The sequence below is a fragment of the Oryzias latipes genome, chromosome 9 (assembly GCF_002234675.1).
Source record: "Oryzias latipes chromosome 9, ASM223467v1".
NCBI lineage: Eukaryota > Metazoa > Chordata > Actinopteri > Beloniformes > Adrianichthyidae > Oryzias > Oryzias latipes.
Window position 1 is genome coordinate 30,433,278 of NC_019867.2, and position 27,983 is coordinate 30,461,260.

Genomic DNA, 27,983 nt, shown 5'->3' on the forward strand with positions numbered 1-27,983 from the left:
GCACAGTCTGATTTCTGCCGCCGGGAAGCACGCTGCTCCGGTCTGCCAAGGACTGTTCTGGACCGCCTGGTTCCGTCAGGCTCCAGGATGGGTTTCTGCAGAACCTGGTGTCTCACACAGCTGTGAGACCCAAACCGGCTGCAGCCACCAGAACCCAGAGGGACCAAATAGGTCTGTTTTAATGGGGGGTATTTCTGTCATTGATTTGAATAAAATCTCATTCGTTGTTGGATGATAATCTGCCCCCCCCCCCCCCCCCCCATAGGAGCCAACAGCTGTTCCTGTCATGGATCTGTGTACACGTTTGGTTTATCTTCAGATCAAAGTTTCCTATTTATTATTTTAATATTGATTATGATCTGTTGTTTCCATTAAAATATTTCTCTAAATAACAATATTCAGTCTTATATTTTATTTCCTTCATAAACAGAAAAGCATCATTGCAGACATGAGTTCACCTCAGTCATGAAGGAGAAACAGTAAATAACTATCTTTGAGCCTGCCGAGCCTCCGTACCAGAGCCTTCTGAGGCTGAATGTTTGGATGCAGCAAGCCACGCCTCCTTCCGTTCCACGACTTTTCATCAAGAAAGACTTTAATGTCACCAGGATGTGGTTGAGTTTCTGGATGTCGTCTCTTTTTTGGCTTAAAATGTGAATCAAACCGCATTAAAATTAACTTCTCAAAGTTAAGGACATGTCTGCTTTATTCAGTAATCTGATTACTATGTCTTAGATGTTTGTCATTGTGTTACTTTTTTCCTCATGGATCAGAGCTCCTACCTGTTCACACCTGCACATCTGAACATCAATAGAAGTGTAAGCAGCTAGCTGGAAGTTGGAGAATGACACGCGTGTACATGTGGTCTGCCATAACAGCTTTACTCCTGCATTTTTAATTACACGGTGAGATTATCTTCTACTTGGAAGGGCTTCCAGGAACGCCACGTTCACCCAGACCTAAGGCATTCGGAACTGTGTCACAGGTAAACCTCAAGCCAATTTAATCTCAACCACAACTGCAGCCTCTGTAAATCCCCGCGCGTTCTCGCTCAATGTTCTTTCACGTGGGCTTTAAGCAGCTCTGACGTCGTAAACCGAAGGTCAAACCAGGTTAGACTTTCCTGGTTGAGACTGGGTCATCTAAGTTACCTTCAACTGTGAACTTGAGGGTATTTAAAAGCAAACACAGTGGACGAAGTATCGGATCCCTCGCTGTTGTTTTAGGTTTGATGTTTACTGACAAACTTGAGGCGGGCCTGCACATGTGTCTTCGTAGTTAAGGGGACTGCAGGATGTTAAACCATTGCTGTGTAAAGTATTCCCAATGGTTTTCTTGGTGACTGTGGCTCAAGCTGCTTTGAGATCATCAACTAACTCCTGCCATGTTGTTTTAGGCAATTTTCTCTCTGTTCTCATGATCATGGAAACCCCACCAGGTCTGATCTGATTTGGAGCCCCAGACCTACAGGTGGGTTGTTGTTTTCGTCCTTTCTGGTCTCGTGCAGGTCTACAATCTTGTCCCTTAAATCCATTGAAAGCTCTTTAGTCTTCATGTAGGAGAGTTTCCAGCTTCCAAGTTCTTCAAGAAAGAGCTGCTGGAGTTTGAACAGGTCTGAGGAAGTTTCAGTCATAAGCCATCACTGCTCGCCTACGCTCAGCATCTTGAGTTTCTGATAAAAGTCAATCTTCATGTGTCTTGAACCAACTATGAGTACAGCTGTGAAGGTGTTGCTGTAAATGAAACGTCAGACATTGACAGACTCCAAAAAATAAACAGGAATGCTGTTTATTTAAACAGGATAGATCAACCAACCAATGCTTAATTGGTTGGTTACATTGATCAAAACGATTGATTAATATTTCTCACACAGATTTAATCAACTCAGTTCAAGACAGAAAAAGGCTTTAATACTTTATTTAGAACTTGATCAAACTATGTCCAAATGTACCTGCAGTATTCTCACTGACCAGCAGGGACCACAGATCCTACAGCAATTAATAGTAACATGAAATCACAGGACAATTACCCATGATGCATCAATGATTCTTTTCTCCTGAAATAACAGTTGGATCTTCTTTTTGAGAGGCCACCTGTTGTCATGAAGTCCTAAAAACTACATTTACCCACCAGACAAGTACATTCTTTGTCATGATGTGTGATTCTTCAGATTTGTGCGGTAGACTTTTATCTACTTAGCCTTTTTTTTGTAAAAGTTTTTACCATTGAGAACTGGACTGAGTGACCCCGCCCCCCTGGCATTCCAAACAGGAAGTACCAGCTGGTTCCAAGACACCAAAATTCCATAGACTTTTATAGAGAAATAAACAGCTGTTACTCAGTCCTTCTATTGGTCAGAAGAACCATCTTTGATCTGATTTAAACATGTTCTTGATCATTCTATTTTATTTTTCATGATAGTTTTTCTTTAACTTGAGAGTGTACTCTTTTACTGAGAGAGAGGAAAGTCTAACACAGAGCCTGAGCAGAACAGGTCCAGTTGTGGAGCTGCTATCAGATATAGAGCGGCTGCTCCTGCGCAGTCAGCAGGCGGTACATGGCTGCAGGCATGGTCTTCATGTGGATCTGGAACACGAGGCACAAACATCAACATTTTCAGCAGCGGAGATACACTGTATTACCAAAAGTATTCAGACACCCATCCAAATGATCAGAATCAGATTTCCTGACCACCAAATCAAGCTCTCCGACATGCAGACTGACTTAAACATTTTTCAAACATTTTCACAAACATGCCACCTGTGCAACAAATCCAGTGGTGACATTTCCTCACTCCTAAATATTCCAACAGTACATTTGGGACGGCATTGTGCAGAGTGAGAAAATTGGTAGAGGAGGAATCATGGTGTGGGCCTGTTTTTCAGGACTCGGGCTTGGCCCCTTATTTCCAGTGAAAGGAACTCTGAATGCTTCAGGATACCAAAACATTTTGGATAATTCACTGCTCCCAAACTTGTGGGAAGGGTTTGGAGCGGCCCCTTCCTCTTCCAACATGACTGACCTCCACAGCACAAAGTTAAAGTCCATGAAGACATGAATGACAGAGTCTGGTGTGGATGAACTGGACTGGCCTGCTCAGAGTCCTGACCTGAACCCCATAGAACACCTTTGGGATGAATTAGAGCGCAGACTGAGACCCAGGCCTTCTCCACCAACATCAGTGTGTGACATCATTGATGCACTTTTGGAAGAATAGTCCAAAATTCCTAAAAACACTCCTGAACCTTGTGGACAGCCTTCCCAGAAGAGTTGAAGCTGTAATAGCTGCAAAAGGTGCACTGACATCATATTCAACTTGGAATGGAATGGAACAGCACTTCTGTTTATATGTGAGTCAAGGCAGATTTGGTAATACAGTGTAACTCAGTCCGAACACACTACCACAGAAAATGGTCCTGATACCCAGATCGTCCTGATGATCTTGGTCCAGAAACTGCATCAAGAAGAAAACTTGGTTTTAGAGCCGCCCCTTTACTTAATCTGATGCCAGAAATCTGGCCCCCAGACTGAGAGTACCAAGCAGAACCTCATGACTCCTGACATGCGAGTTGGATATTCTCCAGATCAGCTGACCTGCTCCATGAGGTTCTACAGGTGTTTAAAGAACCTTTTGTTCTCACAGTTTGAGGAGGTGCTCTGATGTGGATTTCCTGGATTCCCTCTCTGTTTTTCATCTGTCATGTTTCTCTTCAGAGGTTTCAGTAAATATCTCTAAAACTGGATGCAATAGAGTTCAAGATGTCCATCTTCTTACCTCTAAACACGCCTGTAAAGAGAGAATACCCTGCACCATGAACTCTCACACCTCCAAATACACTTTCTCTCCGGTCTCAGTGCTTCTTTCAGGGACAGAACATCATCAACATTCATCTGAAGATTTCAGAACAAGCAGCAGAGGCAGATACATTTGATAGTTGGGTGGTGCCGGGCCTGGGGTGTCGGTGCCTCCGGGGGTGGGCCCCTGGGCTGGGTGGCCCTGGCCCCTTTGCTGGGGGTGGGCTGGGGGACGGCTGTTTGACCACCGGGGGACAGTCTACCAGCTGTCCCCAACTTACCCCCTTCCTTATATAACCTCATATTAGGGTGAGGGGGTGGGGGGTCTAGCCTGCGATGCGCCTTGGGGGGGGGCTACTTGGGAGTGGCCCCCCTCCTATGGTTGCCGTATGGAGTGGGCCCCCCCTCTTTCGGTTTTATTTGCACCTTAGACATGTAGGGTCCTTGGTAGGGGGGGTGCTTGGACATCACTGCAAGCAAGCAGCAGATGTCCTCCTGGCACCCTACCTGCCAATTTTAACCGCACCTTAGACATTTAGGGCCCCTTGGTGGGGAGGGTGAGGGGACATCACTGTGAGTAATCAGGAGATGTCCCCTTAGTGCCCTACTCGCCAATTTTAACTGCACCCCCCTTAGTACACACACCCCTCCCTCTTCAATATATACATTCAAACATAAACACACACACATGCACACAAACACCCTCTCAAACACCCATACACGCACACACATTTTACAAGGAAGGTGGGACCTGGGTCCATCTGTCCCCTACCCCTTCCCTGGTGGGGGGTGCGGGCCCCTTGGCGATGGCGGCCGTGTCCCTTGGGTGCCGGGTCCCTGGGCCCGGCGGTGCTCTCTCCGCACGGTGGGGGGGTTCATATTACACCTGAGCCGGGGGTGTTCGTGTCCCTGGGGGGTGGGTCCTGGTCCTTGCCCCTGGGCGCTGGGCCCCGCCAAACTTCCAACATGGCCGAGCCTGGTCGGGCCATATTTATAACATCCCTTGTGGGCCGCCCTTTTTTCCCCGGGGTTCCCCCCTCCTGGGCGGGGGCGGCGGGCCCCTGCCTTGCTCCTACCTGGACCAACCGTGGGCCGGGTGGGTGGCTGCCTGGAGTGCGGAGCGGGTCTCCCTTGGGGGGTCCTGGCTCGTACCTGGGGTCGGGGCGGGGGGATGCCCGGAACTCCTGGGTGGTGGTGGGGTGCTCGTCTGGGGCTGTGGGCGTCCCTCTCCGGTGGGGCCCTGCGTTGGGCTCTTCCGGCGCGGCGGGGGGCTGCTTTCCTGGCTGGGCTGGGGCGGCGCTCTCTTTCCCTCTGCGCCTCCCTGCTCTCTGGCTCTGGGGGCCTCGCGGCGGTCCGGCTGGCCCTGGCCTGGGTGGCGGTCTTGGTCGCCCGGGGGGCGGTTGTTCCCTGCCTGTTCCCGTGTGGCGTTGGGGGAATTCCGGCTGCCGCTGCTGCTGCGGCGGGGGTATGGGTGTGGGGGTGGCTGGGCGCTCCTCCTCCTTCTTTTCACATTCCACCATCCATTTTAGAAGAACATAAACACTCACCTGAGCACAGGTGTTAGCTCACCTTTGCACTAATAGTTTGCATGATTGAATGAATGAAAGATTTCACACTAGTTGGTTTAAAGGCATAGGTATGCGTTCGTGAACACTATCTGTTTTGTGTGCATGTTGACATGTGGACATTTTTGCGGCTAGCAGGTGTGTTGATAATATTTGAGTGTGTGTGAACAGGCCCCGCCCTTTTTGTACTACATTTGAACCGTACCGTAACAATAAACAACCAGTAAACCTGTCTGCTCTATGCTGCTTCATGGTCTTACCCCCCTTCCCCTCCTATTATCACCCTCCTACCCCCCCCTCTCTCTAACGTCCCTCTCTCTTCTTCCCCTCTTTCCTTTTCCGTCCGGTCCAACACCAAAGATTTTCAAACATGATTGAAATTAATAAATTTTGGCCTCAATTACAAAAGGGGTTTATTCAGACATACCTTTGGTTTGTCTGAAGATTAATAACCCCTCTTGTTAAAATAAAATATGTCCAACACAAGAGGCCCTCAGCTCTCATCTGTTTGCCTAGCTGTTGGACAGGACAAGTTAAAAAAAAAAAAAAAAAGATACATTTGATAGTTGGAGATCCACGGAGAAGGAGGGTGTAAGGGCAGGGATGCAGAGTTTAGCTTAGCCTGTAAGTTTAGTTTAGCAATCATCTATTGTATTTAATGACCCAAGCCCATTGAGACAACTGTGTTGTGACATTGGGCTACGTAAATAACATTGAATTGAATCCATGCTGGAGATCTGATGGCTCCTTTTAAACTCAAGTGTTCCATGAATGGATCCATCCATGAAGCTGAACGCTGCTGAACTTCTCTGACCACGTCTACAATGGAGCCTCACCTTTCCCACGGCGTTGGACAGGATGTGGACGATCTTCTCATGTGGCGTTGCCACCACGCTCTGGCCGTTGATCTCAATGATGTGGTGACCCACCCTTACCCCGCCCCGCTCAGCGATGCCCCCGCGCACAAGGCTGCAGATCTGTGGAAGGACATGTTTATTGTTTCCCCCCAGCAACTTCAAACACAAAGGATCCACACTTTCACCCACAATGCCGTTCTGCACACTGAAGCCCAGCTGGAGGCGAAGGGCCGGCCGTCTGATTAGAACTGTGGTGACTGGGGGACATCTCACTACGTTCATCTGCACCCGAGTCTGGTTCTTCAGATCCTGGTTATCAAGAGACACAGGAGGCTGAAGGGTGCTGTCTAAAGATGAAGAGGAGAAAGGGAAGGAAGAAAAAGGACAAGGAAGAAGACTAGAAAGAGGAATGAGGGGGGGAAAGTTAAATAAAAAAAGAAAAACAAAAGGAATGTGGAGGAAGAGAAATTCGAAGACAAGGTGGCGCAGAAGACAGATGAGCTTACTGTTGTCTCATCATCGCAACTGGAGCAGGTGACCATAGCGAGGGCCACAGTAAGACATACAGACGTGTCATGTGACCAGCACTCAGGTGTGGTGGGCGCACCTTTATGATGTTCTGGCAGCTGGACAGCGGCAATCCCACCAGGCTGGTTCCGTTGACGGACATGATCTGGTCTCCTGTGTTCAGTCTTCCAGACCTCTCAGCTGGACCTCCGTGCATCATGTTGGCAATGATGGCGGTGGGCAGGATGGAGCCCCACCCACTCTCCACAATGGCCAAGCCCAGAATCTCCCCCTTCTCCTTCTCTATGAACACCTGAGCTCACAGACGGACAGCAGCAGCTTCAGACACTCCTGCTCTCTGCAGATGTTCTCATCAAACATCTGTTCTTATTCTTTCTGATGGTCCACAACCACACAGACTGGAGGTTTCCAGTTCTCTGGTGGTTCTGGTCCAGAAAATTCCTTAAACCCCTCTAAGACCCGATGCTAGCATGCTTTCATAACAGCAATACTAAGATTAAGGAAGAAGACCATGTTTTAGGTAGAAGACACCTAAAACACTGGATAATGCAGACAAGTGAACACAGATGTGACATCTGGTCTGTGAATCGACATTTTGGAAGATTCTCAGTCAGGCTTTCACCAGAACAGATGAGGAAATGGGTTCTGCCCTGCTGGTGCATTCAGAAGAACTGGCTCCTGTAGTCTGTGGGGAAGAACATTGGTTTAATCTGTTTCAAGACCGATCTGCTCTTGTTTGGCCTGCACACTTAACCCAATACGGACCATCCATCCATCCATCCATCCATCCATCCATCCATCCATCCATCCATCCATCCATCCATCCATCCATCCATCCATCCATCCATCCATCCATCTTCTTCCACTCATCCAGGACCTAGTCACAGGGACAGCAGTCTAAGCAAAGATGACCAGACTTCCCTCTCTCCAGCACTTTCCTCTAGCTCCTCTAGGGGACCACGTGTTGTTCCCAGGCCAACAGAGAGACGTTGTCTCTCCAGCGTATCATGGGTCTTCCCCGGGGGCTCTGCCCAGTGGGACATGTCTGAAACACCTCCACAGGGAGGCATCCAGACTAGACGCCCAGCCACCTCAACTGGTGACCGAGCTTGTAACCCTATCTCTACGGGAGCGCCCAACCACCCTACAGAGGAAGCTCATTTCAGCCGTTTGTATTCGGGACCTCGTTCTTTTGGTCATGACCCAGAGCTCATGACCAAAGGTGAGTATTAGAACGAAGATCGACCGGTAAATTGAGTGCTTTGCTTTCTGGCTCAACACTCTCTTTACCACAATGACCGGTACAGCGACTGCATATCATCGGGCACTACTCCAATCCGCCTGTCGATCACACGCTCAAATTTTCCCTCACTCGTCAATAACACCCCAAGATTTTTATACTCATCCACATGGGGAGGGAGCACTCCACACACCCAGAGATGGCAAACTACCTTTCTCCGGTCAAGAACTTAGTGCTGACCCTCATCCCAGCCGCTTCCCACTCGGCTGCAAACCGCCCCAATGGACCACTGAATCAGACCTGGTCTAATTCAGCTGGTCTGAATTGGTCTGAGACAGTCTGAACCACCCTGACCAACTGAGTCTGATCTGAAAGTGATTTTTGATTCCTTCAGATTTCTCAGGTGACCTGCAGTGACATCAGGTCTACTTACAGCCCTGCTGTTCTCAGACTTGGAGAAGTGGACCAGGTCTTCGTTGTACATGTCCGGGGAGCTAAGCAGGTCACTGTACTGGCTCAGGCTTTGGGGGTTGATCCCGCTGACCCGCAGGAACTCCTGGTACGCCACACTGAAAGCCTGCCCAATGGACTGGGCGATCATCTGGGCCTGAGGACACAAACAGGAACAGGAAGGAAACAGAACCAGAATCCAAGGAGCTTCTCTGCATTCTAGAGCAGCAGCGCTAATACTTCAGTCCCAGAACTTGTGGTGACTCCAGCTGCCTTCTTGCTGCATGTACTCTCATGCAGACACTTTCTGACACCCATTGAAGTTTGAAGTTTGGGATAAATCGAGGCATCATGTGAGCCAATATTCCATGACAAAGACTTTGTTATTCTGTGGTTCTTACGTCCTCAGATTCAAACACGTGACATGTCATCCTGGACGGACTTTTGCCGTCGTCTCCCGACTCCGGGGCTTCCTGGGACTCCTGAGAGTCGAGCTGAGGCGGCCTTCTTCGGACCATCAGAACCACCACATTACCGATGTCTGCAATGTAGACCACGCTCCGTAGCGGCTGGTCCATCACAGTTTCCTGTGAGCACAGGAAGAGGATGGCACAGATGTGTCAGGGATTAGGGGTGGAATTTTAACAAGTCATCCAGCTTCTCCTGGATGAGTCTGCAGTCTTCTCCTCTATGTTTTTAGTCTCTCATCGATCATTTATGTCCAATCATGTATCGTCTTGACTCATCCATGTTCTGCTGGCTGTAGACCGTTGTGAGGTTCTGGTCAGTTTAACTTGGTGGGTTTTGTGTCTGAGCGAGTACCTGAGAATCTGTGTTCAGAACTTTGACCCTCTGTGTGGAGATGAAGAGGTCCACCTCCGTCTGAGAAACTTTACCGGCCTGCAGGAACATGTACACACAGAGACACGTCTGACTGCAGAGACAAACACTGGGACCCAAAAGTAAAAACTGCTGCCGTTCAGGAGGACGCCTTAGCAGTTGTGACTTCACTGGAACCGAGGAACCTCAAACAGGAGGAACCAACCTCTGGTGTTCAGAGCTGAGCTGACATGCTGCTCTCCGTCTCCTAATACAAGTGTTCAAGGCTGTAAATCCCTGTGCAGTGTTGGTTAAGATCTCTGTATCACCAAAGGGTTCATAGAATCTTCTGAGAAGCTCATTGTTCTCTAGACTTGGAGTCTGATGTGGTGGGGCTGACTGTTTTGTGGCAACTTCACTTCCTTTGGACTGGACAGTATCTGGTAGACCTCAGAGGGATTCTGACCGTGCTGGACTGGATGAATGAAAATGTTCTAAAGATGTTGTTTTTTTGTCTGACAGTCCTTAACAGGACCCTTCAGGTCTTCAGGTCTAGAAGAAAGACATGTCAGACAATTAAGTATACATGCTTTGAGAGATCACACCACATGGTGCTCATATACGGACATAAGCGAGTGCAACCACAGAACTGGACAGCATCTACAGCTGACTGTTCCTTAAGGGTTCTAACGATTCCTTTGAAAAAGGATTTGATTCACATCTTAATTTGCGCTTGGTTAATTCATAGTCTATATTGATTCAACGATCCGATTCAATTGACTGAACTAAAATCAATCCAGGACACTAAGTGTGAGGAGCATCACAAGACCCAGCTGTTCACTTTCCATGGACCTTCATGCGAACAGTCATAGGGTTTGGAGAACTCATAGATGGAATTTATGCAGCAATTGTGACAAAAGCTGACAGCAGTCATCTTAAAGCTACAAAGTCTGTGGCCTTCAGGTCTAGCAGGAAGAGGACCCTTCAACGTTGGGAGTTGGGTCATCTAGACCCACTAGACAGTGCTTTGAACCTTTTTTCTTCAATGATTTGTGATCTTCACTGGTGTCCATGGATTACATGAAATCTTTCCACCTTTATCCACCTTTGTCATGGTAGGAAGAACACGTCAATGTAAGGGGGGGTCATCTAAGATAGCACAAGGGTTAATGACCTGCAGATGACTCTCTGGGAAGGAAAATGGTGCAGTTTCCTTTACTGCTGGGGGACTGGAGTGTGTTGTTGTCTAGCGGCTGTGAGAAAAGGTGTTGATGAGCTGAGCTTTAAGCTGTGGATCGTGAAGGTTACTGAGGCGGGGAAAGTTAAGGAAGAGGCCAGGCTGTGTCCACACCTCTCACTAATAGCACACATGCACAGCTGAGTGATGGCTCTCACCTTGACGCGGTTCACAGCCTCCTCTGCCTGCTTCGTCCGGACGCTCCGGGATGGCGTCTTTTCTGACAGCAAGGGGGTGGAGCCCCAGTAGATCGCCGCAAACAAGATCCCGCTGATCAGGTCCTCTGGGTCACACGGGCCTGGAACTGAACAGTGGAGAAGATGATGTCATCACAGCAGCGTCTCTGGAAGGACGGTGGACAGAAGCTGAGGATGCAGCAACAAATGCAGGGAAAAACGGTGGTCTGAAGCCCTCAAGAGGTCAGCATTTGTCCAGTCTGGTCTAGTCTAGTCTGGTCTGATTTCATTTACTCTGGTCTGATCTGGTCTGGTACCATCAGCTGCTGCTTTTACTAATTTGTTGGCTGCCTCCGTCCGTCACTGTATGGTGATGGTCACAATCAGACGAAAGTGCACGAACGTGGTCTCTACAGTCCATCCTGAACAGGAGGCAGAATGAATGAAACTCCTGAGGACTTCAGATGGAAATTCATCTTTTGGAAGCATCATGGACAGAAAACCATCCAGCAGTATGAAGCTCCACTCATACAAAAGAAAGCAGTTGGAGCAAAATCCGAGTTTTCCCATCAGTCCTTGAAGAGGGCATCCACCAGATGAAGCTTCTGGAAGCCCAAACACTCAGAGGTTCATGAAGCTCTGTGGCAGATTGCTGCTGCAGATCATCCATGAACGCTGGTTTAGGCAGGTCTGCTGTCGAGTGCGGTCATGGTCTGTACTCACCCTCCACGTATGCAGGGAAGGACGGTGGGTTTTTCCTGGACTGCAAAAGAAGAGGTCAAGAGTCAAAACGATGCAGACGGTCATCCTGATGTTCAGGAAGGGTCTGAATCCGGCAGAACCCACCTCTTTACTGGAGGCAGATGCTTCCAGGTTGTCATCTTGCAGCAGGAGTCTACTGGACAACTCTGCTCCTGGAGGAGGGGGTGAGTCCAGACGTGGGGGCTGCACAGTGGGAGAGAAGTTCCTTACATGAACTGGGATGGTCAGTCTGAGCTCAGGTCCTCAAAAGCACTGCAGGTAAAGACCCAGCTGCTGGAAGACCTGCTGCTATGACCATGGACACGGTCTGACCCACGTCTTTTGGGTCGACCTGAAATTAAGTTTGTTATTTAATTATGTTTTCTTAGTTGTTTCTAACAGCAGGCAATAACTTCACTAACTCTAATCGTACCTGATCAGAGCTGGTCTGTTTGAATGTGTTCTAACATGATTTGGTTTTATCTGGTTTGGTCTTCCCTAAAGCATGGGACACAGAAACGGCTGTCTTCAGAAGAAGTTGGCAGGTACAAGTGCAGCAGAGGGAACATCAAAAACCGCTTCGCTCTTGGGTCAGGGAGGTTGAAAGGGACAAAGTATCGCACACTACTCACAATCAGTTAGAGACATTGTGAAAACTTCAGTGGATGCACTTCACAGATATCTGTGACAGGGAGGTGATACTATTGGGGTGATGGACACACCTCAGTTAGTGTTTTCCATATAATGGTCTCACTGTGTTCAGTGTCTCTTGCTTATTGGGGCCAAAACTAAAAAAATTCTAAAAGAAAAACCTTTTCAATGTTTCATCAATGTCAACATTCTGTGGGTCTGAATAGCTGATTTATTCAGTAAGTCTTTCCAAGTTCATCATTCAAACAGCCACGAACGCACGGCGTCGCTGAATGGACGAGCAGCTCCACCTGGACGTAGCGCCTTCAGGTTGCTAGTAGACAGTCAGAGGTTCCAGGTGAACTTAGTGAGCAGACTAGCATCAAGACTCAGAACTACTGACAGAGTTTGTGACAGACCCAGGAGTGGAGCCCCGCCCAGTGACAGACCACAACCACGACCAGGAGCTGTGGACCTCTGATCTTAGACATGGTTTAGCAAACGCCACACAGCTGCAGGCCCGTTTTCCAGATGTGAGGGGTACCAGGGCTTCCAGCCTAACCATTCGACTCCACCGCTTTGACTCAAATGCAGGGGACTCCACTACACCACAGTGAACATTTGCTGTGGGCAGATTACAAATGTTCATGGATGATAATGCTCCACCACCAGAATTGTCAGAGCTGGACTTCAGGAAGTGGGTGTGTCCTCAAATGGTTTGGCCAGCAACGACCTCTGACCTGAACCCCATAGAGCACGTCTGGGACCCCACCCCAAGTGACCTGGCAGAACTGCATGTAGCACGTGACTTGTGGAAGAGTGGAACGCCTCAGAACATCATGAAGCTGGTGAGGATTAAGAGACGTCGCCGTCACGCTGTCATTGCAGCAAATGGTGGAACTATTGAAATGGTCAATATTTGTTATTTGGGGCTATCTTCATTATTGCCTTCATGTTTGGGGCAAATAAATGAAAATAGTGCTTCTTGTCATTCATTACTATTAATATCAGAGACTACTTTAATGTATTTCAAAAGCACTAATGGTGAGTGGTGTAAATGAATACATTACTGAAGAATTAACTTAAAACAACATTAACTAATTTGAACTGGAAACCATCCATAGAGTAACATAAGCCCCGCCCACAAACTTTAATGTGTCAGTTGATATTCCTCTGTGATGACAGAGAAACCATCAGATATTCAAAACGTCAATTCAAATAATATATATATAACGTATTTGTGATAATAAGTAGGAACATAAATGTTTCCAATGAATAATTTATCATGTCGGGTTAATCAATGAAACAGTCAACAAATTCAATGAACTATATTGAAAAAACTTTTATTTCAATTCAATTTTGTTTTATTGAGTTTATTAAACTTTATTGATAAATGTGAACATCATTTGTTCTGTTTAAAATGATTGCTTGATTGTTCAAAAATAAATTTGTCATATTTTGGATCTTTCATCCATCCATACTGTGCTGTTGTAGCTTCCCATCCTTTACCAAAACAAGCTGCCATCAAACCCACCTCATTCTGATCCTGTGGAGCAGCGTCCGGCCTCTGCTTGGCTTGGTCCTCCTCCAGCTTTTCCACCTGGTACATCCAGAAGTTCTCCATGGCGTGGGTCGATGCAGTCGCTTCAGCTCAGCGACAGAAGCAGCAGAGTGGCGGCCGGGCGCTCGGAGCTGCGGCGTCACCACGCACGGCTGTGCTGCTCAGGTGACACAAAGGCGCCGTCACGGAATCAGAGCTGGCTCTTCATGCCGGTCCTGAGCGGCTGCTGCTTGATGGCGTCTTCCCCCCAAAAAAATACTTCAAGCCGCAGTTTTTAAAGGATTCCTACAGGATTGAATTGAGTCCCTCAATGATGCATAAAAACACTTTCCAAGGATAAGAAGAAAACCTGCAGCATCTGATGATACTGGATCCTCGATCAAATATTTAGGCTGCTGTCTCAGTTACGACCGTTCCTGCATACACACTTAATAAATCATGGAGGGGCCAACAGGACAAGCAGGAGCACAGATGGAGCTTAAAGTCGTCAACAATCCTGTTTGCACAGCATCATCAATGTTTCTCCAAAATTAAACTTCAAATTCACTGCCTAAATATTAGTAGACTAGGTGTACTTGTAGTACTCTTAAATGGACGACTTTTTGCTAAAGAGTGTGACACGGCTCTACAGTGAGAACCTTTGACCCAGATAACCTTTGACCTTTGTCATTACCTCCCAGAATTACATTATATGAAGTATTGAGGTCAACTTTAGTTATTATATTAAATATTCATTCTTTAACAAACACACAATGGGGTTTCCTGGAGTCTTTATTTTTTGCTTTCTCTGATGAACATTACAGACCAAACTCAGCTTTTTAAGTGGGACAACTTGAAGAATCTGTGACTGATAAATATATTTTTGCCCGCCTATAAATACGACCCCCCCTTCCTCCTGATCTGTTGTCCCCTTTCCTTTATATAGAGTTCTCTAGAGCTTCCAGGAGAAGACAAAGACGACACTGCAGCTCCTTCCCTCAACCTTCTGGAAGGTTTTGCTCTAAAAAAAGATGGACTCTGCAGAGATTTCTCTCAACTGTTCTGGAAAGTCGTCACCTCGTCTGAGGATGGATGGATTTCTGAGCAGAACCTGACAGAATGAGATGTTCTGAAAGTCCAAACTGTTTTCTAACATTTTAATTAACTTTCAGAACAACCACAGGTCTGAGGAAGCATTAAGTTCCTCAGGAATTACAGGCTAGACACCAATGTGGTGAACTGCTGAGCTGCTAGCTAGTGGAGCGTCTGAAGAAACCTGCGGAAGAAAGAACATTGCAGAACATTTCTATCAGCTGTTTTCCATTCTTGACGTGATCGAAGCGAGCCAGACCGAACGGCCGAACGTTGACAGAGCAGCTGCTCAGGGCCAGTTCTCCTGAAGAGGAGCACAGCTGCTTCGTTCCAACCATCCGTTGAACACAGTCATGACCAGTCCTCCAAAGCAGCAGGTCCTCCGTCAGTCACTAGAATACTCTTCTATCGACACTTCCTCGTCCTCCAGAAGAGCTCGGCTCAGGGTTGGTTTGGGCTGACTGGCTGTCAGAGCCTCCTCACTCTGGTCCTGACCTTCTACCAGACCCCTGTCCTCTTTCTCCTCTTCCTCTTCTGGGGCAGTCTCCTTATCGGTCAGTGTCTCTAACTTCACTCTGCACACAAACCAGAGACAAAGAGAGGGGGGGGGGGGAAGCATCAGAGCCACATGGAGAAACTCTGGAAGGCGCACAGTTCCAGCAGATGATGGTTTAACCACAAGTCAAACCCTGAAGACCTCAATGAGACAAACTGAAACACAGTTCAGGTCCATGTGGGCGGAGCTTCATCATAGATGCAGAACAGAGAAGTGGACGATGTGCAGGATGTGGACGGGAGTCTCCTGTAGCTGCAGAAACATCTGGAACCCTCGTCTGTGTTAAATGTGCATAGGCTCCGCCCTCCCCGCTCCTCAGATTTCAGTGTCTGTTATTCAGAACGGTCTAAGTGCCGTTCACCGTCATCCCACAGGTTCTGGAGAGGATCAGTGAGGGAAAAGGTGGGGTGTTGTACCTGGAAGGGTGTTTCCTCAGTGACATCTGACCCACTTCCTGGATGAAGGTGATCTGTGCTGAGAGACAGATGAAGAGTTTGTGTTACTGACGTGATGAAGGCCACATTCCTTAAGTCAAACCCACAGAACGAGCAGGTGAAGCCTCTCCACAACAGATCCACCTCTGGACTCGGCCGTGTCTGAGGACGTTCATCAAGCTGCTCTGATTTAGAAGGTTCCAGGCCAGAGCCAGAAAAGCTGGGACCACATGGATCTGGTTCAGCAGAGCCTGGACCTGCAGAGTCTGTGTGTGTGCTCTTACTGTGGTTCCTCATGGGGTTGGTCAGCTTCGCCAGGTAGGGCAGCAGCTCCACCTGCAGGCAGGCTGCGGGAAGACAGAAGTCTCTGAAGAGATGGCGAGCTGCCAGGCAGTTTTCACGATGCTGCAAGACACAGCGGGGGCTTCATCACCTGTCAGCCGGAAAAAAACTCCCCAGAAACCACCAGAACACGGAGAACCGACAGAGCCTCAAGGTTTATGATGCCTTACCACAACAGAAGCAGAATTACAGAACCCAGATAGAGTTTCATGTCACTCACTGTTAAATTCTTAACCCCTGCAGCTGGCCGGACTCACCTTGGTGCTGACCTGTAGCCAGGCAGGTTTGTGCAGTGGTCTAAATCCCACAGAGACCTGGTGGGAGTTTGAGTGCAGGATCCCTCTGACGGCCACTGAAGAACTGTAATCCCTCAGGATGATGCGGTTCTGCAGGTTGAAAACCCAAACTACATGAGCTCCACAAACAGACACGATCATGGGAGCCTGTCGTTAAAGACTGACCGTCCAATCGGCAGCAAGCAGGTCGGCATCAGATAGGTACTCGCTGGCTCTCTCCACGTCCTCCACCTCCGAGAAGAAGTCCAGGTAGTTTTGGTGCAGGTAGAGGTTGAACATCTCTGCAGACACGTGCGAGCGCTCAACAACCACCTGGAACAGGAAACAGACCAGCTGGGAACATCCACCATCACCACCATCACCACCATCATCATCATCAACATGACTGTGACCACCAGCAACAATTCCACCATCGCCATAGCAACACTGTTGATACATCTTCATGGTCGTGTTACCTCTGGCTCCACCAGCAGATCTTCTCTGCAGTGATGCAGCAGGTGAGGCGGTAAGGCGGGGCTGGGAACCTCCGTGTGCCCGCCTCCTGTGGATGACATCAGAGGTTCAACATTTATTATGAAGGAAAGATGAGGCCGGGGTGGTTCAGCTGACCCTGCTGCCTACAGGTTGGATTTAAATGCGATTTAGATCCGTCCCTTTGGAGGAACCACAGCTACCTGGAATAGCTGGGGGAAGTTGTGGTGAAACAGGCGAGGGGATCTGCTAACAGCCCCTCCCAGACAAAAGTTCTGCTCATCCTGATCTGAACACAAACAGGAGCAGCTGGACGGAGTTTGAAACTCTCTCTGATCTCTCTCTCTCTTTTTCAGAAGAAGTTAGCTCCTAACATAATATGTCCTTCAGGATTTGAACGTTTCAGCCCAGCTGAATCTACGGGGGCGGTACAGAACCAGGCTGAAGCGGGTCTGGACTCACGTTTGCAGTGCAGGATTTTGCCCAGCGCTCTGAACAGGAACAGAGCTGCATCTTTCCCTCCAATGGCTCGCTCCTCCTCCTGATCCTTCACAGTCTTTGTCTTCTTGGTCTTCTGGTTGCTTCTGGAGGCTCCTCTTCTACCTGATGCAGGTCTGTCTTTCTTGGTTCTGGACACACCTGAGTTCCCAGAGGAGCCTGAAAGGTCACAGAAAGGACGTCAGTCCAGAAGGAAGGTCCTTCTTCTGTTTGTCACGTGTGCTTGTGGCTGCCTTCACCTAGCAGGCATAAGAACTGCAGACTGTTGATGGCACTGCGGATGTCACCGGCGCTTCCTGAGCACAGCGCCTCCAGCTCCGCTTGGCCCGGGACGCTCGTCCTGCCACCGCTCTGCTCCAAAGAACAAGGAGATGAAACGATGAAGGACAGCTGCCCTCAACGCGGTCCATCACTTACAAACCGCTCACCTTGACCGCCTCTTGGGCTGAAATGCTACCCAGGACCTTCATCATGGAGGTGGGAGCCACGGGGTTAAAGCTGCAGCAAGACGACAAAAACCAGTCAGTACTTCCACATCTTCAGCATTCTGCATTTCCAGATCCATCAGAATCTCAGCTGTTTTTTTTTACGGACTACAGAAAACTCAAAGTTTCTCATTTTTGAAATTCTCCGTCACAATCTTCCTGCCTATCAGACTGTCAAAGGTTTTTCTGTCTCTCATGTCGTCATGAGAGACAGAATCGTTCTCAGATTTAGATCTGTCTGTCTGCCTATCTGCAGATCTACCGTATCTGTCTGCAGATCTGTCTGTCTGCAGGTCTGTCTGTCTGCACATCTGTCTGTCTGCACGTCTATCTGTCTGCAGATCTGTCTGTCTGCTGATCTGTCTGACTGCATGTCTATCTGTCTGCAGATCTGTCTGTCTGCAGGACCGTCTGCAGATCTGTCTGTCTGCAGATCTGTCTGTCTGCAGGACCGTCTGCAGGTCTATCTGTCTGCTGATCTGTCTGTCTGCACGTCTATCTGTCTGCAGATCTGTCTGTCTGCAGGTCTGTCTGCAGGTCTATCTGTCTGCAGATCTGTCTGACTGCATGTCTATCTGTCTGCAGATCTGTCTGTCTGCAGGACCGTCTGCAGGTCTATCTGTCTGCTGATCTGTCTGTCTGCACATCTATCTGTCTGCAGGTCTGTCCATCTGCACGTCTGTCTGTCTGCACATCTGTCTGACTGCATGTCTATCTGTCTGCAGATCTGCCTGTCTGCAGGACCGTCTGCAGGTCTATCTGTCTGCAGGTCTGTCCATCTGCACGTCTGTCTGTCTGCACATCTGTCTGTCTGCAGGTCTGTCTAGCTGCAGATCTACCGTATCTGTCTGCAGATCTGTCTGTCTGCACGTCTATCTGTCTGCAGATCTGTCTGTCTGCACATCTATCTGTCTGCAGGTCTGTCCATCTGCAGGTCTATCTGTCTGCAGGTCTGTCCGTCTGCACGTCTGTCTGTCTGCACATCTGTCTGTCTGCAGGTCTGTCCATCTGCAGGTCTATCTGTCTGCAGGTCTGTCTGTCTGCAGTTCTGTCCGTCTGCACATCTGTCTGTCTGCAGTTCTGTCCGTCTGCACATCTGTCTGTCTGCAGGTCTGTCCGTCTGCACATCTATCTGTCTGCAGGTCTGTCCGTCTGCAGGCCTGTCTGTCTGCAGGTCTGTCCGTCTGCAGGTCTGTCTGTCTGCAGGTCTGTCTGTCTGCACATCTGTCTGTCTGCAGGTCTGTCCATCTGCAGGTCTATCTGTCTGCAGGTCTGTCTGTCTGCAGTTCTGTCCGTCTGCACATCTGTCTGTCTGCAGTTCTGTCCGTCTGCACATCTGTCTGTCTGCAGGTCTGTCCGTCTGCACATCTATCTGTCTGCAGGTCTGTCCGTCTGCAGGCCTGTCTGTCTGCAGGCCTGTCCGTCTGCAGGTCTGTCCGTCTGCAGGTCTGTCCGTCTGCAGGTCTGTCCGTCTGCAGGTCTGTCCGTCTGCAGGTCTGTCCGTCTGCAGGTCTGTCTGTCTGCAGATCTGTCCGTCTGCAGATCTGTCTACGCAGCAGGAATGAGGCAAACGTCTGCAGTTCCTTGTTTGTGGTTTGAACCTGATGCAGTTGATGTGCAGCTCCTCCTGGATCTCTCTGGGGAAAAGCGAGCGTACGCTGCCGTCTCCACTTACTGACTCCGACACGACGAACACCAGGGGGCAGCGGGCGATCCTGACAAAGCGCCTGCAGACAAGTGTGAGAAGGTTCAGGAGAAGAAGGCAGAGAAACAGCAGCCCTCCTTTTCCTGAAAGCATCATTTTATATTTTGGTTCAGATGCAGACAACAACGGATCCACTTGGGTTCCATTTTTCCTGCAAAGTTGCAATCCAAACGTTGATTTACACAGTGTCTCTGCTGACCGAAAGGAAGTCAGAGCAGTTTGAAGCTCTGGTCATTTTTATTACATAAAACAACATTCAGATTTTTTACATTTATCTAAACCACTGCAACCTTTGCAGACATGGATGATGGGCCATTGAATGAACAGGATAAAGAAAAAACTCTGTTCTGTATGACAACACAAATTCCAATTCTTGTCAACTAAACTCACTCATACAGACTATTACATAATAGGATGCATCTTTTTTTTTTGTCATCCAGTGATCTAATTCAGTTTTCCAGCCCAAATATTTCAAAGACGCTGGACTTTCCGAGTGTTAAGACACTTTTTCTTTTCCTGCTCAGTCGGTGGCTGTAGAGAAACAACAAAAGGAGCTGCAGGTCTGTGCAGCAGTGCAGTTTCACAGCCATGCAGCAACAATCACAGTATGGACTTCAAGATGAGGGTTCCTGATGGAGCAGAGAGGAAGCGCAGAGCGGCGCCGGTGCAGATCTTACCTCAGGAGATCGTGCAGACTGCTAGGCTGCCGGGAGAACTGGTTGGGAAAATCCTGAAGAAAAAAGCGGCTGTGAGAATCCTAGACCCCCACTTTAGAAACAGTATGATGGGCAGGAACAAGAAGGTGGGGCACTGACGGCTCACAACAGTCTAACTAAGCCTGTTCTTCCTCTTTGTTCTTGTCTAAACAGAGCTAAAAGCTAGCTTCAGGGGTTAGCAGGAGGACTTTGACAATGCTAGAGCCCAGTCTTCTGTAGAAATGTCAGAATATTTCTCTGAATCCCACGTCTAACATGCGTTTGTGGCGTGAAAAGCCGTCAAGCGGCAACAACGCAGCGTACCTCCACCAGGATGAGCTTCTTGCCTGCAGCTCCTCCATCTCCCGCCATGCTCAGGCAGCCGTACTTGTAGGCTCGAAGCAGGAACTCCCTGAACTGCGTCACCTGGGAGCTGTAGGTAAGCCCATCGATCCTCCAGTCAGCTGATGAGGAAGAGGATGAAGGATGGGCCAGGTCCACACATTCCTATCACTCTTTCTGTTTTAGCAATTGTGTGAAGCTGGGAATGTTTTTTCACTTTTATTTATACCATCACAAGTTACATTTTGGGTGAATGTTACTGTTGGCATTTATACCAACCGTCACAACTTAAATTCACTATTCAGTAAAAATGTGGCCCACAGTGAAACAAGTTGACCTTTTTGTCTCATTTTATCAGTTCTTAAAACAGAGTAACAGAAAATAGCCGTTCATGATGCAAAAGTGGTCGAAACTCGTTACTCCTTTACAACACAGACTAGACCAGAAGGAGGTTTTAACAGTGGATCTGCTATTGTGTCAAAATGTTATGGAAGTTGTATGTTTTGATTCTGTTGTGGTAAAACGGTGTTACAGGGTTACGACCCTGCAAAAGGATTTTCCAGACATGTTTTAGATGAAGCTGATGCAGTTGATGCACTCACTCTGGCTGCATTTCAGCCCTGAAATGAACCACATATGAATCACCATATGTGGTTTATGAACTAAAAGTGGTTCATGTTTTTCTATAGGTTCATGAACCACATATGGTTCATTGTATTTCTATAGAGACAAATCCGGCTCAGCTTCAAGTGAATGAAAAACCAAATTGTAAATGTAAAAAATAGACAAAGTAAATCAATAAAAAATAACCTTTGAAAGTTTTTAAACTTCAAATGTACACATTTTAAAGAAAATGTTGAAAATCTAAAAAAAATGAGTAAATTTTGAAACTTGAATAAAAAAAAGGCCATAGACTTAAATTGCTACCAAATAATAAATAATGTTTATTTGTAACAGCGGTTGTTTTGTATTTTTTCTTTGTCATTTGCACATATTTCTGTGCGACCAGCACAAAAAGGGCTGGAAATTCACACGTAATACGTACAACCAAGACGCGCACTGCTGCATTGCTCGCATGCATTTTAAGTGCCTCCAGGGTTGTATTTTGTTGCTGGCCGCATGCATTTAAAATGAAAGTTAAAATCCCATAATGTGCCACGCTCCTCAGTGTGTGAAATGTGTCGTTTGAGCTGCAGAAACAGCTCAGGAACTATTTGGTGGTTTGACTCTAACTGCAACCACAATCCTGACCCTAACCCGTCCTGTGGGTCCAAAAAAAAGGTCATGGCTGGCCGTACGTATTTTCTAAATGACGTCCGAATAGACCCCCCCCCCCATTTCTGTCCCTCTTTTTTTCAGTTTGTATTTGATCCTAATTTTAAGTGGGGGCGGGGCTTTAAGCCCATTGGCTCGTGATTACCATCGGGTGATAGAGTCTGTGTTCCAGTCAAAGTTTGGTATGTGAGACGAGGGATGACACGGCCAACAACCGACGCCATTCTGGAGCGAAAATGAGGCCCCCCTGACCTCTATCATCCAATGTCAATCATGTCCCGGTAGCCAATGGGCATAAAGCCCCACCCTCACATGAAATGAATCTCAATTAAGAAAACAGAAATTATTATTAACTATATTTTACATTGGTTAAAAAGTTTAGATTTTTTTTAATTTAAGTTTTAAATCTACTTTTTTCAGATTTTCAATACCCCATGTTGGGAGTGGGGTCATCTGGACCCCACAAGATAGCACAAGGGTTAAATTTAAAATATAGATATTTTTCAAAATTCACAGTTTCTTTTAATCTAAAATCTGTTTTTTCATCCCCTCTAAACTGATTCTGATTTGACTCCGACCGACTCGCGTTCATGGGTGCTCCTCTGTGTGGAGGTGTGGTTCTGCAGGAGATCCCTACCGTTCTGCCAGCTGCTGTACGGTTCCACATTTGAAGGGTTGGTCCACTCCTGAACTTTAAGGCCCAGCTCCTGACTCAGAACCCGGACTGTTGCCGTCTTCCCACTGCCAGACGGTCCAGTCAGAACCAGAATGCCGCCCTGCAAAAGACCCCCAGAGGGTTGGACCTCTCTCTCTCCAGCCTAACAGGAGCAGCCCCTCCATTGGAGGACCTGTTTAAGTGAAGATCAGCCTCATTGGACCAGGTTCTCCCTGATTCCAGTTGGTCACCCAGGTCCGGTGCAAGTTTGGCCCCAACTAACCTTCGACCTGTGAGCGTTCATCCAGGTCTGCACGTCCTCCACCTTCTTCTTGTGGACGGCCAGTTCCGCCTGCACAAACACAGAGTGAGTCCTCAGAAAGGCCCGCGCAGAACCGGGGTTCTGGTTTCACATGAAACTACGCGTGACACAGGATGAGGAAATGCACCCAACGCCTGGCTGCCAGAGCGTGTCTTCAACCAAACACTGCGCACAAACCCGCTAAGAAAAGGCTTCCTGACCACGCCCCCTGCAGGCTGCAGACGCTTAGCTCCTCACAGACGAAGCTCACCTGTGACTGCGGCGAATACCTGTCCACCCACGACTCATCCTGGCCCCCCTGGTCAGACTCCAACCGCTGACAGCTGAAAGCCCCCCCTTTCCTTTTCTTCGGATTCTTCGTGTCCGTTTTGGACCAGAGAAACGGATCAGAACTTTGTGCTGACAGCTCACTGAAGGACGGGTCGACCCAGCGCTTCACCTGTGAGAGAAACCACAACGACCGCGGGTCAAACTCCTCTGCAGAACCTCACCGAGGGCGGGGTTCACTGCAAAATGTAGGTTCACAGGTTTATGACTCGATTCCAAGTAAAGTTCTACTCTGTAAAATATCAATTTATGGACAAGTTTTCATCCAAAGCTTTTTATTTTGTGGAGAACATCAGTTTTCATAAAACTGGTGGTTAAAACTGAACAAAGGTGGAGTTTATATGAATAAAAGAACCAATTAAACGCAGTTTTAGCATAAAAAAACAAGACATTACTTTAAAAGAAAATTAAGCAGCTGGATGTTCTGTATGCAGGACTGGGGCATGGGAGACCCGGGTTTGATTCCCAGGGGCCGCCTTGAGCTTCGTCCAGTGTGGGTCTCTAGGCAAGACCCTTCGCCCTACTGCCTGACTGTAGCCGCTAGGGTCTCCCTGTGCTGGTCCCCAGCCTGGATAAAATGCAGGGTCGTGGCATCAGGCATTAAAATCTCTGCCAAACCACCTGTGTGGATCAGGGAAAGCTGATTCGCCATGGCAACCCCCGGAGGAATAAGCCAAAAGGTGAACAAACAACTTTAAAATAAAATATTTCTTGTTTCCAATTTCAATGGAGAGATCAGCACTGGATTGCATAAAGGACGCAACCCTAATCACCAACGACACGCTCCACTCATCTGCAGCTTCCAGAGCGGAATCACTGAAGTCCTAAAGCAGGTTCTGAGGAGCAGAGGGGGGTCCTGGACCCCTGTGATGAAGGCACCATGCTCCTCTGAGGAGCAGAGGGGGGTCCTGGACCCCTGTGATGAAGGCACCATGCTCCTCTGTGAGAGGATGCTGGCTTTGAGATTTGGAGGGAGGGGATGATGGAGATGTGACATTCTCTTAAAAACTGCTCAAACCCTTTAGAAATGCAGAGTCCACAAATAACTCGGCTGAGCCAACTGGAAGGAACCATTGATTCCGACCCTAGATGGTTGAAAACTCTTCTTCTACTATTTATGACGTCACACAGGGGAACTCACCGAGCTCGCGGCGGTTCTGGACCCCTCGGGTAAAGGATCCATGGGTGCCGGTTCCGGTCCAAGCCGGACCGGACTCAGCTTGAAGAGGATACAGAGCACTAGGACTGCAAAACACGCACGCGCTCAAAAAGCAGAGGTTTCACTAAGAGAAATTCTACACCAAACCCGGACCGGTTCGGCCCGCTGCGTCTGCTCTTTGCTCTGGGCCAAGTTCGCTTTGCTTTGGTGGACCACAGCTGGGTGGGGAGTTGGGGCAGGTCCTGTTCGGTAAAGTTTAAAAACTCCGGTTCAACCCCCTCGAAACGTACACAGGAAGCTGCCGTAAATCGCTAGTTTCTGACGTAAAAGTGACGCGGAGCGGCAGCAGGCGGCAAACACCAGGTCACGTGGTCATCCCCACTTTTTAAACACAAATATTCAAGGTTTTATATCGACCACTGGGGTATTTCAGATGTAGCTTCTTCTTCTTTTTTATTCTTTACTTAATCGACCCTTGATCAAGAGCATGACTCGTGCTTCTGTATGATGAGGAGAACATATTCTATTCTATTCTATCCATTCTATTCTATTACAATTCAAACAAACAGAACCTCGGAAACAAAACCTTACGCAAACAGATTTTCATGCAAGCAGAAACTCTTAAAACAACAATGTCTACAGCTAAACCTGAATAAATACTGGATGGATTTAGAAAAAGCTGGTTTCTTCCACGGCGTCATTCTGAACTCCGTCCACTAGGGGGCAATAGAACACAGCCCGCTGATTGCTGACAGTCAATCAGAAGCAGAAATAAGAGGCACGCGGCTCCCTGCGCGGTCCTCGTGTTTGTTATTCGCATCCTGGATCCTCTACTGAGCAGAACTCTGTTTTTTGTTTGGGATTCTTTCTTTAACGAAACCTCGTGGTACTGGGAGAAGCTGTTGTGTTGTTCGGGTGGGCTCTGTCGTCATCGTGACACGTGGACAGGATGACGAAGCGGCCAAACATTCTGCTGACTGGTAAGCCCAAACTCTGGTTCCGAACCGGCGCTACCGTCAAAATCAACGTATCCAGTTTTTCTCGGGCTTGGTTCTGGTCTTGTCGGGATCAGTGGGTGCCATATGAACATGAGTGTCTTGGCCTTAGTTTAGACCTCATTATCATGGCCCAGCAGTTCGGGAGAAAAACCGAACCAGAACATCTACAGACAAGCATCCCTGAAGTTTGCTGTGACCTTTGACCCAGACCTGTACAGGCTGGTGCTCCTGCATTCAGTGGACTAACCAGCGGACCACTTGAGGTCAGCTTTACTGAACAGAACCTGGACAGAGATGTGTGTGGTGGAAGATGATCATCTTCATCATCATCCCCTCCTCATCACATTGTGGTGATGAGATTCTTCCTCTATCACGTTGGTAGGTCTCATGCTGAAGCCTGGTGTTTCTTCAGACAGGGCTGGGTGATGCGCTTCATATCCAGATGATTGATGTGATAAAGTCAAATCAAGTGTCCGTCTATTCAGTTTATTAGGTCGTCTCCATGTGACCTCGGTGGTCCAGCAGCAGCAGATGGCGTGCTCCTCACCTGTATGCAGGTGTGTTAGTCCATCAGCACATCTGGAGCCCGTCTGGCTTCAAAGTACGACACTTCTGGTAGCTGTGGTCGCTCTGGTTCTGTCCCTCTGGACTCTGTCCCACACCACCGGCCTATGATTGCTGTGACTGATGGAACTAGGATTGGTGTGATGTCAGCTGTATGACCATAACCTGCAACAGCCTTCACTGCATAGGGGGTGGACTGAACGTGGACAAGCTGTAGTCCCGGCTTAGATCTCACAACATCAAGGACAAGATAACTGGAGGTTTCATTATTTCAACAGAGGTCAGATTACCATGGCCGGACTTGTGAAGTCTGCCCTGGGTTTCCTGCGTGACACCCATCCAACTGAAATGTGTACACGGTATATTTTGGTTCTGATGCTCGCTGGAATGTATGGAAACGCCGCACCTTTATTGTATCGCTGAACGTATCGCCTTGAAACAGTGACTGTATCTGAGAACTGGAACGAGTGAATGTGACGTCGACCCAAGAGGAACAGGTTTCTTCCGGCTCCAAGCCGATGAGGTTTATTCAGTCGCCATCTTTCTTTTCACCTGGATGCTGCCATGTTGGAGCTACACGATACGTCAGTAAGCACTGGTTGGTCAGAGTCAGTCCCCGTTTCTATGGCAACCACCGTCACAAAACAGGAGTGATATTTTTGGGAGTCCGCGCCCCTACCACTTGAAAGCGGGCCACGTGATTGATTGCATCTGATTGGTCAGTTTACGACTTGAATAACTTGCACGACAGAAGAAAGAGAATTATCAGGAACTATTTTAAAAAACATGTTTCAGAGCAAGAATTGCTGTTCTGACCAATAGAATGACTGCCTAAATGTTTGTTTATGGGATCTTGGCTTCTTGGAACCAGCAGGTACTTCCTGTTTGGAACGTGGGGGGGGGGGGGTCACTCAGTCCAGTTCTCATTTACAGTCAAAGGCCTAAACACTGATGATGGTTCATAAGTGGAAAAAGGGATCGACCTCTGCTGACCGCCAAACTGCTGACACATGAGCAGACCCGGGGTGTCCGTCAGCAAACGGATCGCGGTAATTCATGTTTTTAAAGATGGAAACAAATTATGAGGCTGGGAGCTTTTCACAGGATCCGTAATCTGGTTGTGTTTAGCTGAGAAGATGTTGCGTTTCCTGTGAAACGTAAAAACAGCAGAACTGCTGGATGGTCTCAGACCAGATCCTCGTGTTGGTCTCCAGAGTTCTCTGGTGTCGGGGCGATGCTGAGGGAGTGTGTGTTTGCAGGAACCCCCGGTGTGGGGAAGACCACTCTTGGGAAGGAGCTCTCCAGTCGCACTGGACTGACCTACGTGAACGTGGGGGACCTGGCACAGGAAGGTGAGATCAGACCCCCTCCCCTCCCAAAATACCGTCTGTACCTAAAGGGCAGAATTTCACCAACAACGTTCTCCACAGGACAGCTGTATGACGGCTTTGATGAAGACTACCAGTGCCCCATCCTGGATGAAGACAGGGTGGGTCCGTTTGTTTTTTTTGGGTGTGGGTGGCTGCTCCTGGCAGACGGTTATGTTGGTACATTCGGCAGGTTGTGGATGAGCTGGAGGATAAGATGGAGGAAGGCGGTGTGATCGTGGACTACCACGGCTGTGACCTGTTCCCCGAGCGCTGGTTCCACATCGTCTTTGTCCTGCGGACAGACAACACCCAGCTGTACAACCGGCTGGAGGCCAGGTAACCCGAGCCACGCCCCTCTGACCTTCTGATCACAGTCCAGACGTCGGTTTGAGTCTCTGAGATTTTGCTGTCCGCCGCCTCAGGGGTTACACGGGAAAGAAGCTGCAGGACAACGTACAGTGTGAGATCTTCCAGACCATCTTGGAGGAGGCCATGGAGGCGTACAGCGAGGACATCGTCCACCAGCTGCCCAGCAACAGTCCCGAGGACCTGGAGAGGAACCTGGAGCAGATGAGCCAGTGGGTGGAGCAGTGGATAAAAGACCACAACTAGACTGACCTCTGGGTTTTATCCGTGTGGTTAAAGACTTTAGAGAAGGGGGTGGACGCCCTCTGCTTTGGACCTTTCCCTTCATGAGGCCGTCATGCTCAGTCGGTTGAGTCTCAGCAGCAGCAGAAGCTCCTCAGGCCGGTGTGGAGCAGGGTTGTCCATCAGACTCGTGTTACATAATAAAGGACTGGAAGAACTCCGCTCCGTCTG

General features: G+C 48.4%; 3 protein-coding genes across 3 annotated transcripts; 1 reads left to right on the forward strand and 2 right to left on the reverse strand.

The window, feature by feature from the left end:
* Window positions 1-2,372: 2,372 nt before the first annotated feature.
* On the reverse strand, window positions 2,373-8,717 carry LOC101168719 (amyloid-beta A4 precursor protein-binding family A member 1-like). Its single transcript, XM_023958073.1, has 5 exons — window positions 8,419-8,717; window positions 6,825-7,037; window positions 6,407-6,526; window positions 6,197-6,337; window positions 2,373-2,586 (listed from the first exon to the last, which is right to left on the reverse strand). The coding sequence occupies exons 1-5, from the start codon at window positions 8,584-8,586 to the stop codon at window positions 2,515-2,517; spliced, it is 714 nt and encodes a 237-aa protein (XP_023813841.1). The 5' UTR covers window positions 8,587-8,717; the 3' UTR covers window positions 2,373-2,514.
* A 6,003-nt stretch (window positions 8,718-14,720) lies between these two features.
* Window positions 14,721-24,529, reverse strand: rad17 (RAD17 checkpoint clamp loader component). Its single transcript, XM_011479690.3, has 16 exons — window positions 24,215-24,529; window positions 22,997-23,185; window positions 22,708-22,776; window positions 22,407-22,545; window positions 20,477-20,616; window positions 20,135-20,187; window positions 19,354-19,479; window positions 17,696-17,765; window positions 17,507-17,618; window positions 17,232-17,426; window positions 16,754-16,839; window positions 16,464-16,610; window positions 16,260-16,388; window positions 15,945-16,065; window positions 15,643-15,700; window positions 14,721-15,245 (listed from the first exon to the last, which is right to left on the reverse strand). The coding sequence occupies exons 1-16, from the start codon at window positions 24,254-24,256 to the stop codon at window positions 15,056-15,058; spliced, it is 1,866 nt and encodes a 621-aa protein (XP_011477992.1). The 5' UTR covers window positions 24,257-24,529; the 3' UTR covers window positions 14,721-15,055.
* Window positions 24,530-24,603: 74 nt separating this feature from the next.
* Window positions 24,604-27,973, forward strand: ak6 (adenylate kinase 6). Its single transcript, XM_004072821.3, has 5 exons — window positions 24,604-25,212; window positions 27,054-27,146; window positions 27,225-27,283; window positions 27,355-27,500; window positions 27,587-27,973. The coding sequence occupies exons 1-5, from the start codon at window positions 25,182-25,184 to the stop codon at window positions 27,774-27,776; spliced, it is 519 nt and encodes a 172-aa protein (XP_004072869.1). The 5' UTR covers window positions 24,604-25,181; the 3' UTR covers window positions 27,777-27,973.
* The last annotated feature ends 10 nt before the right edge of the window (window positions 27,974-27,983 follow it).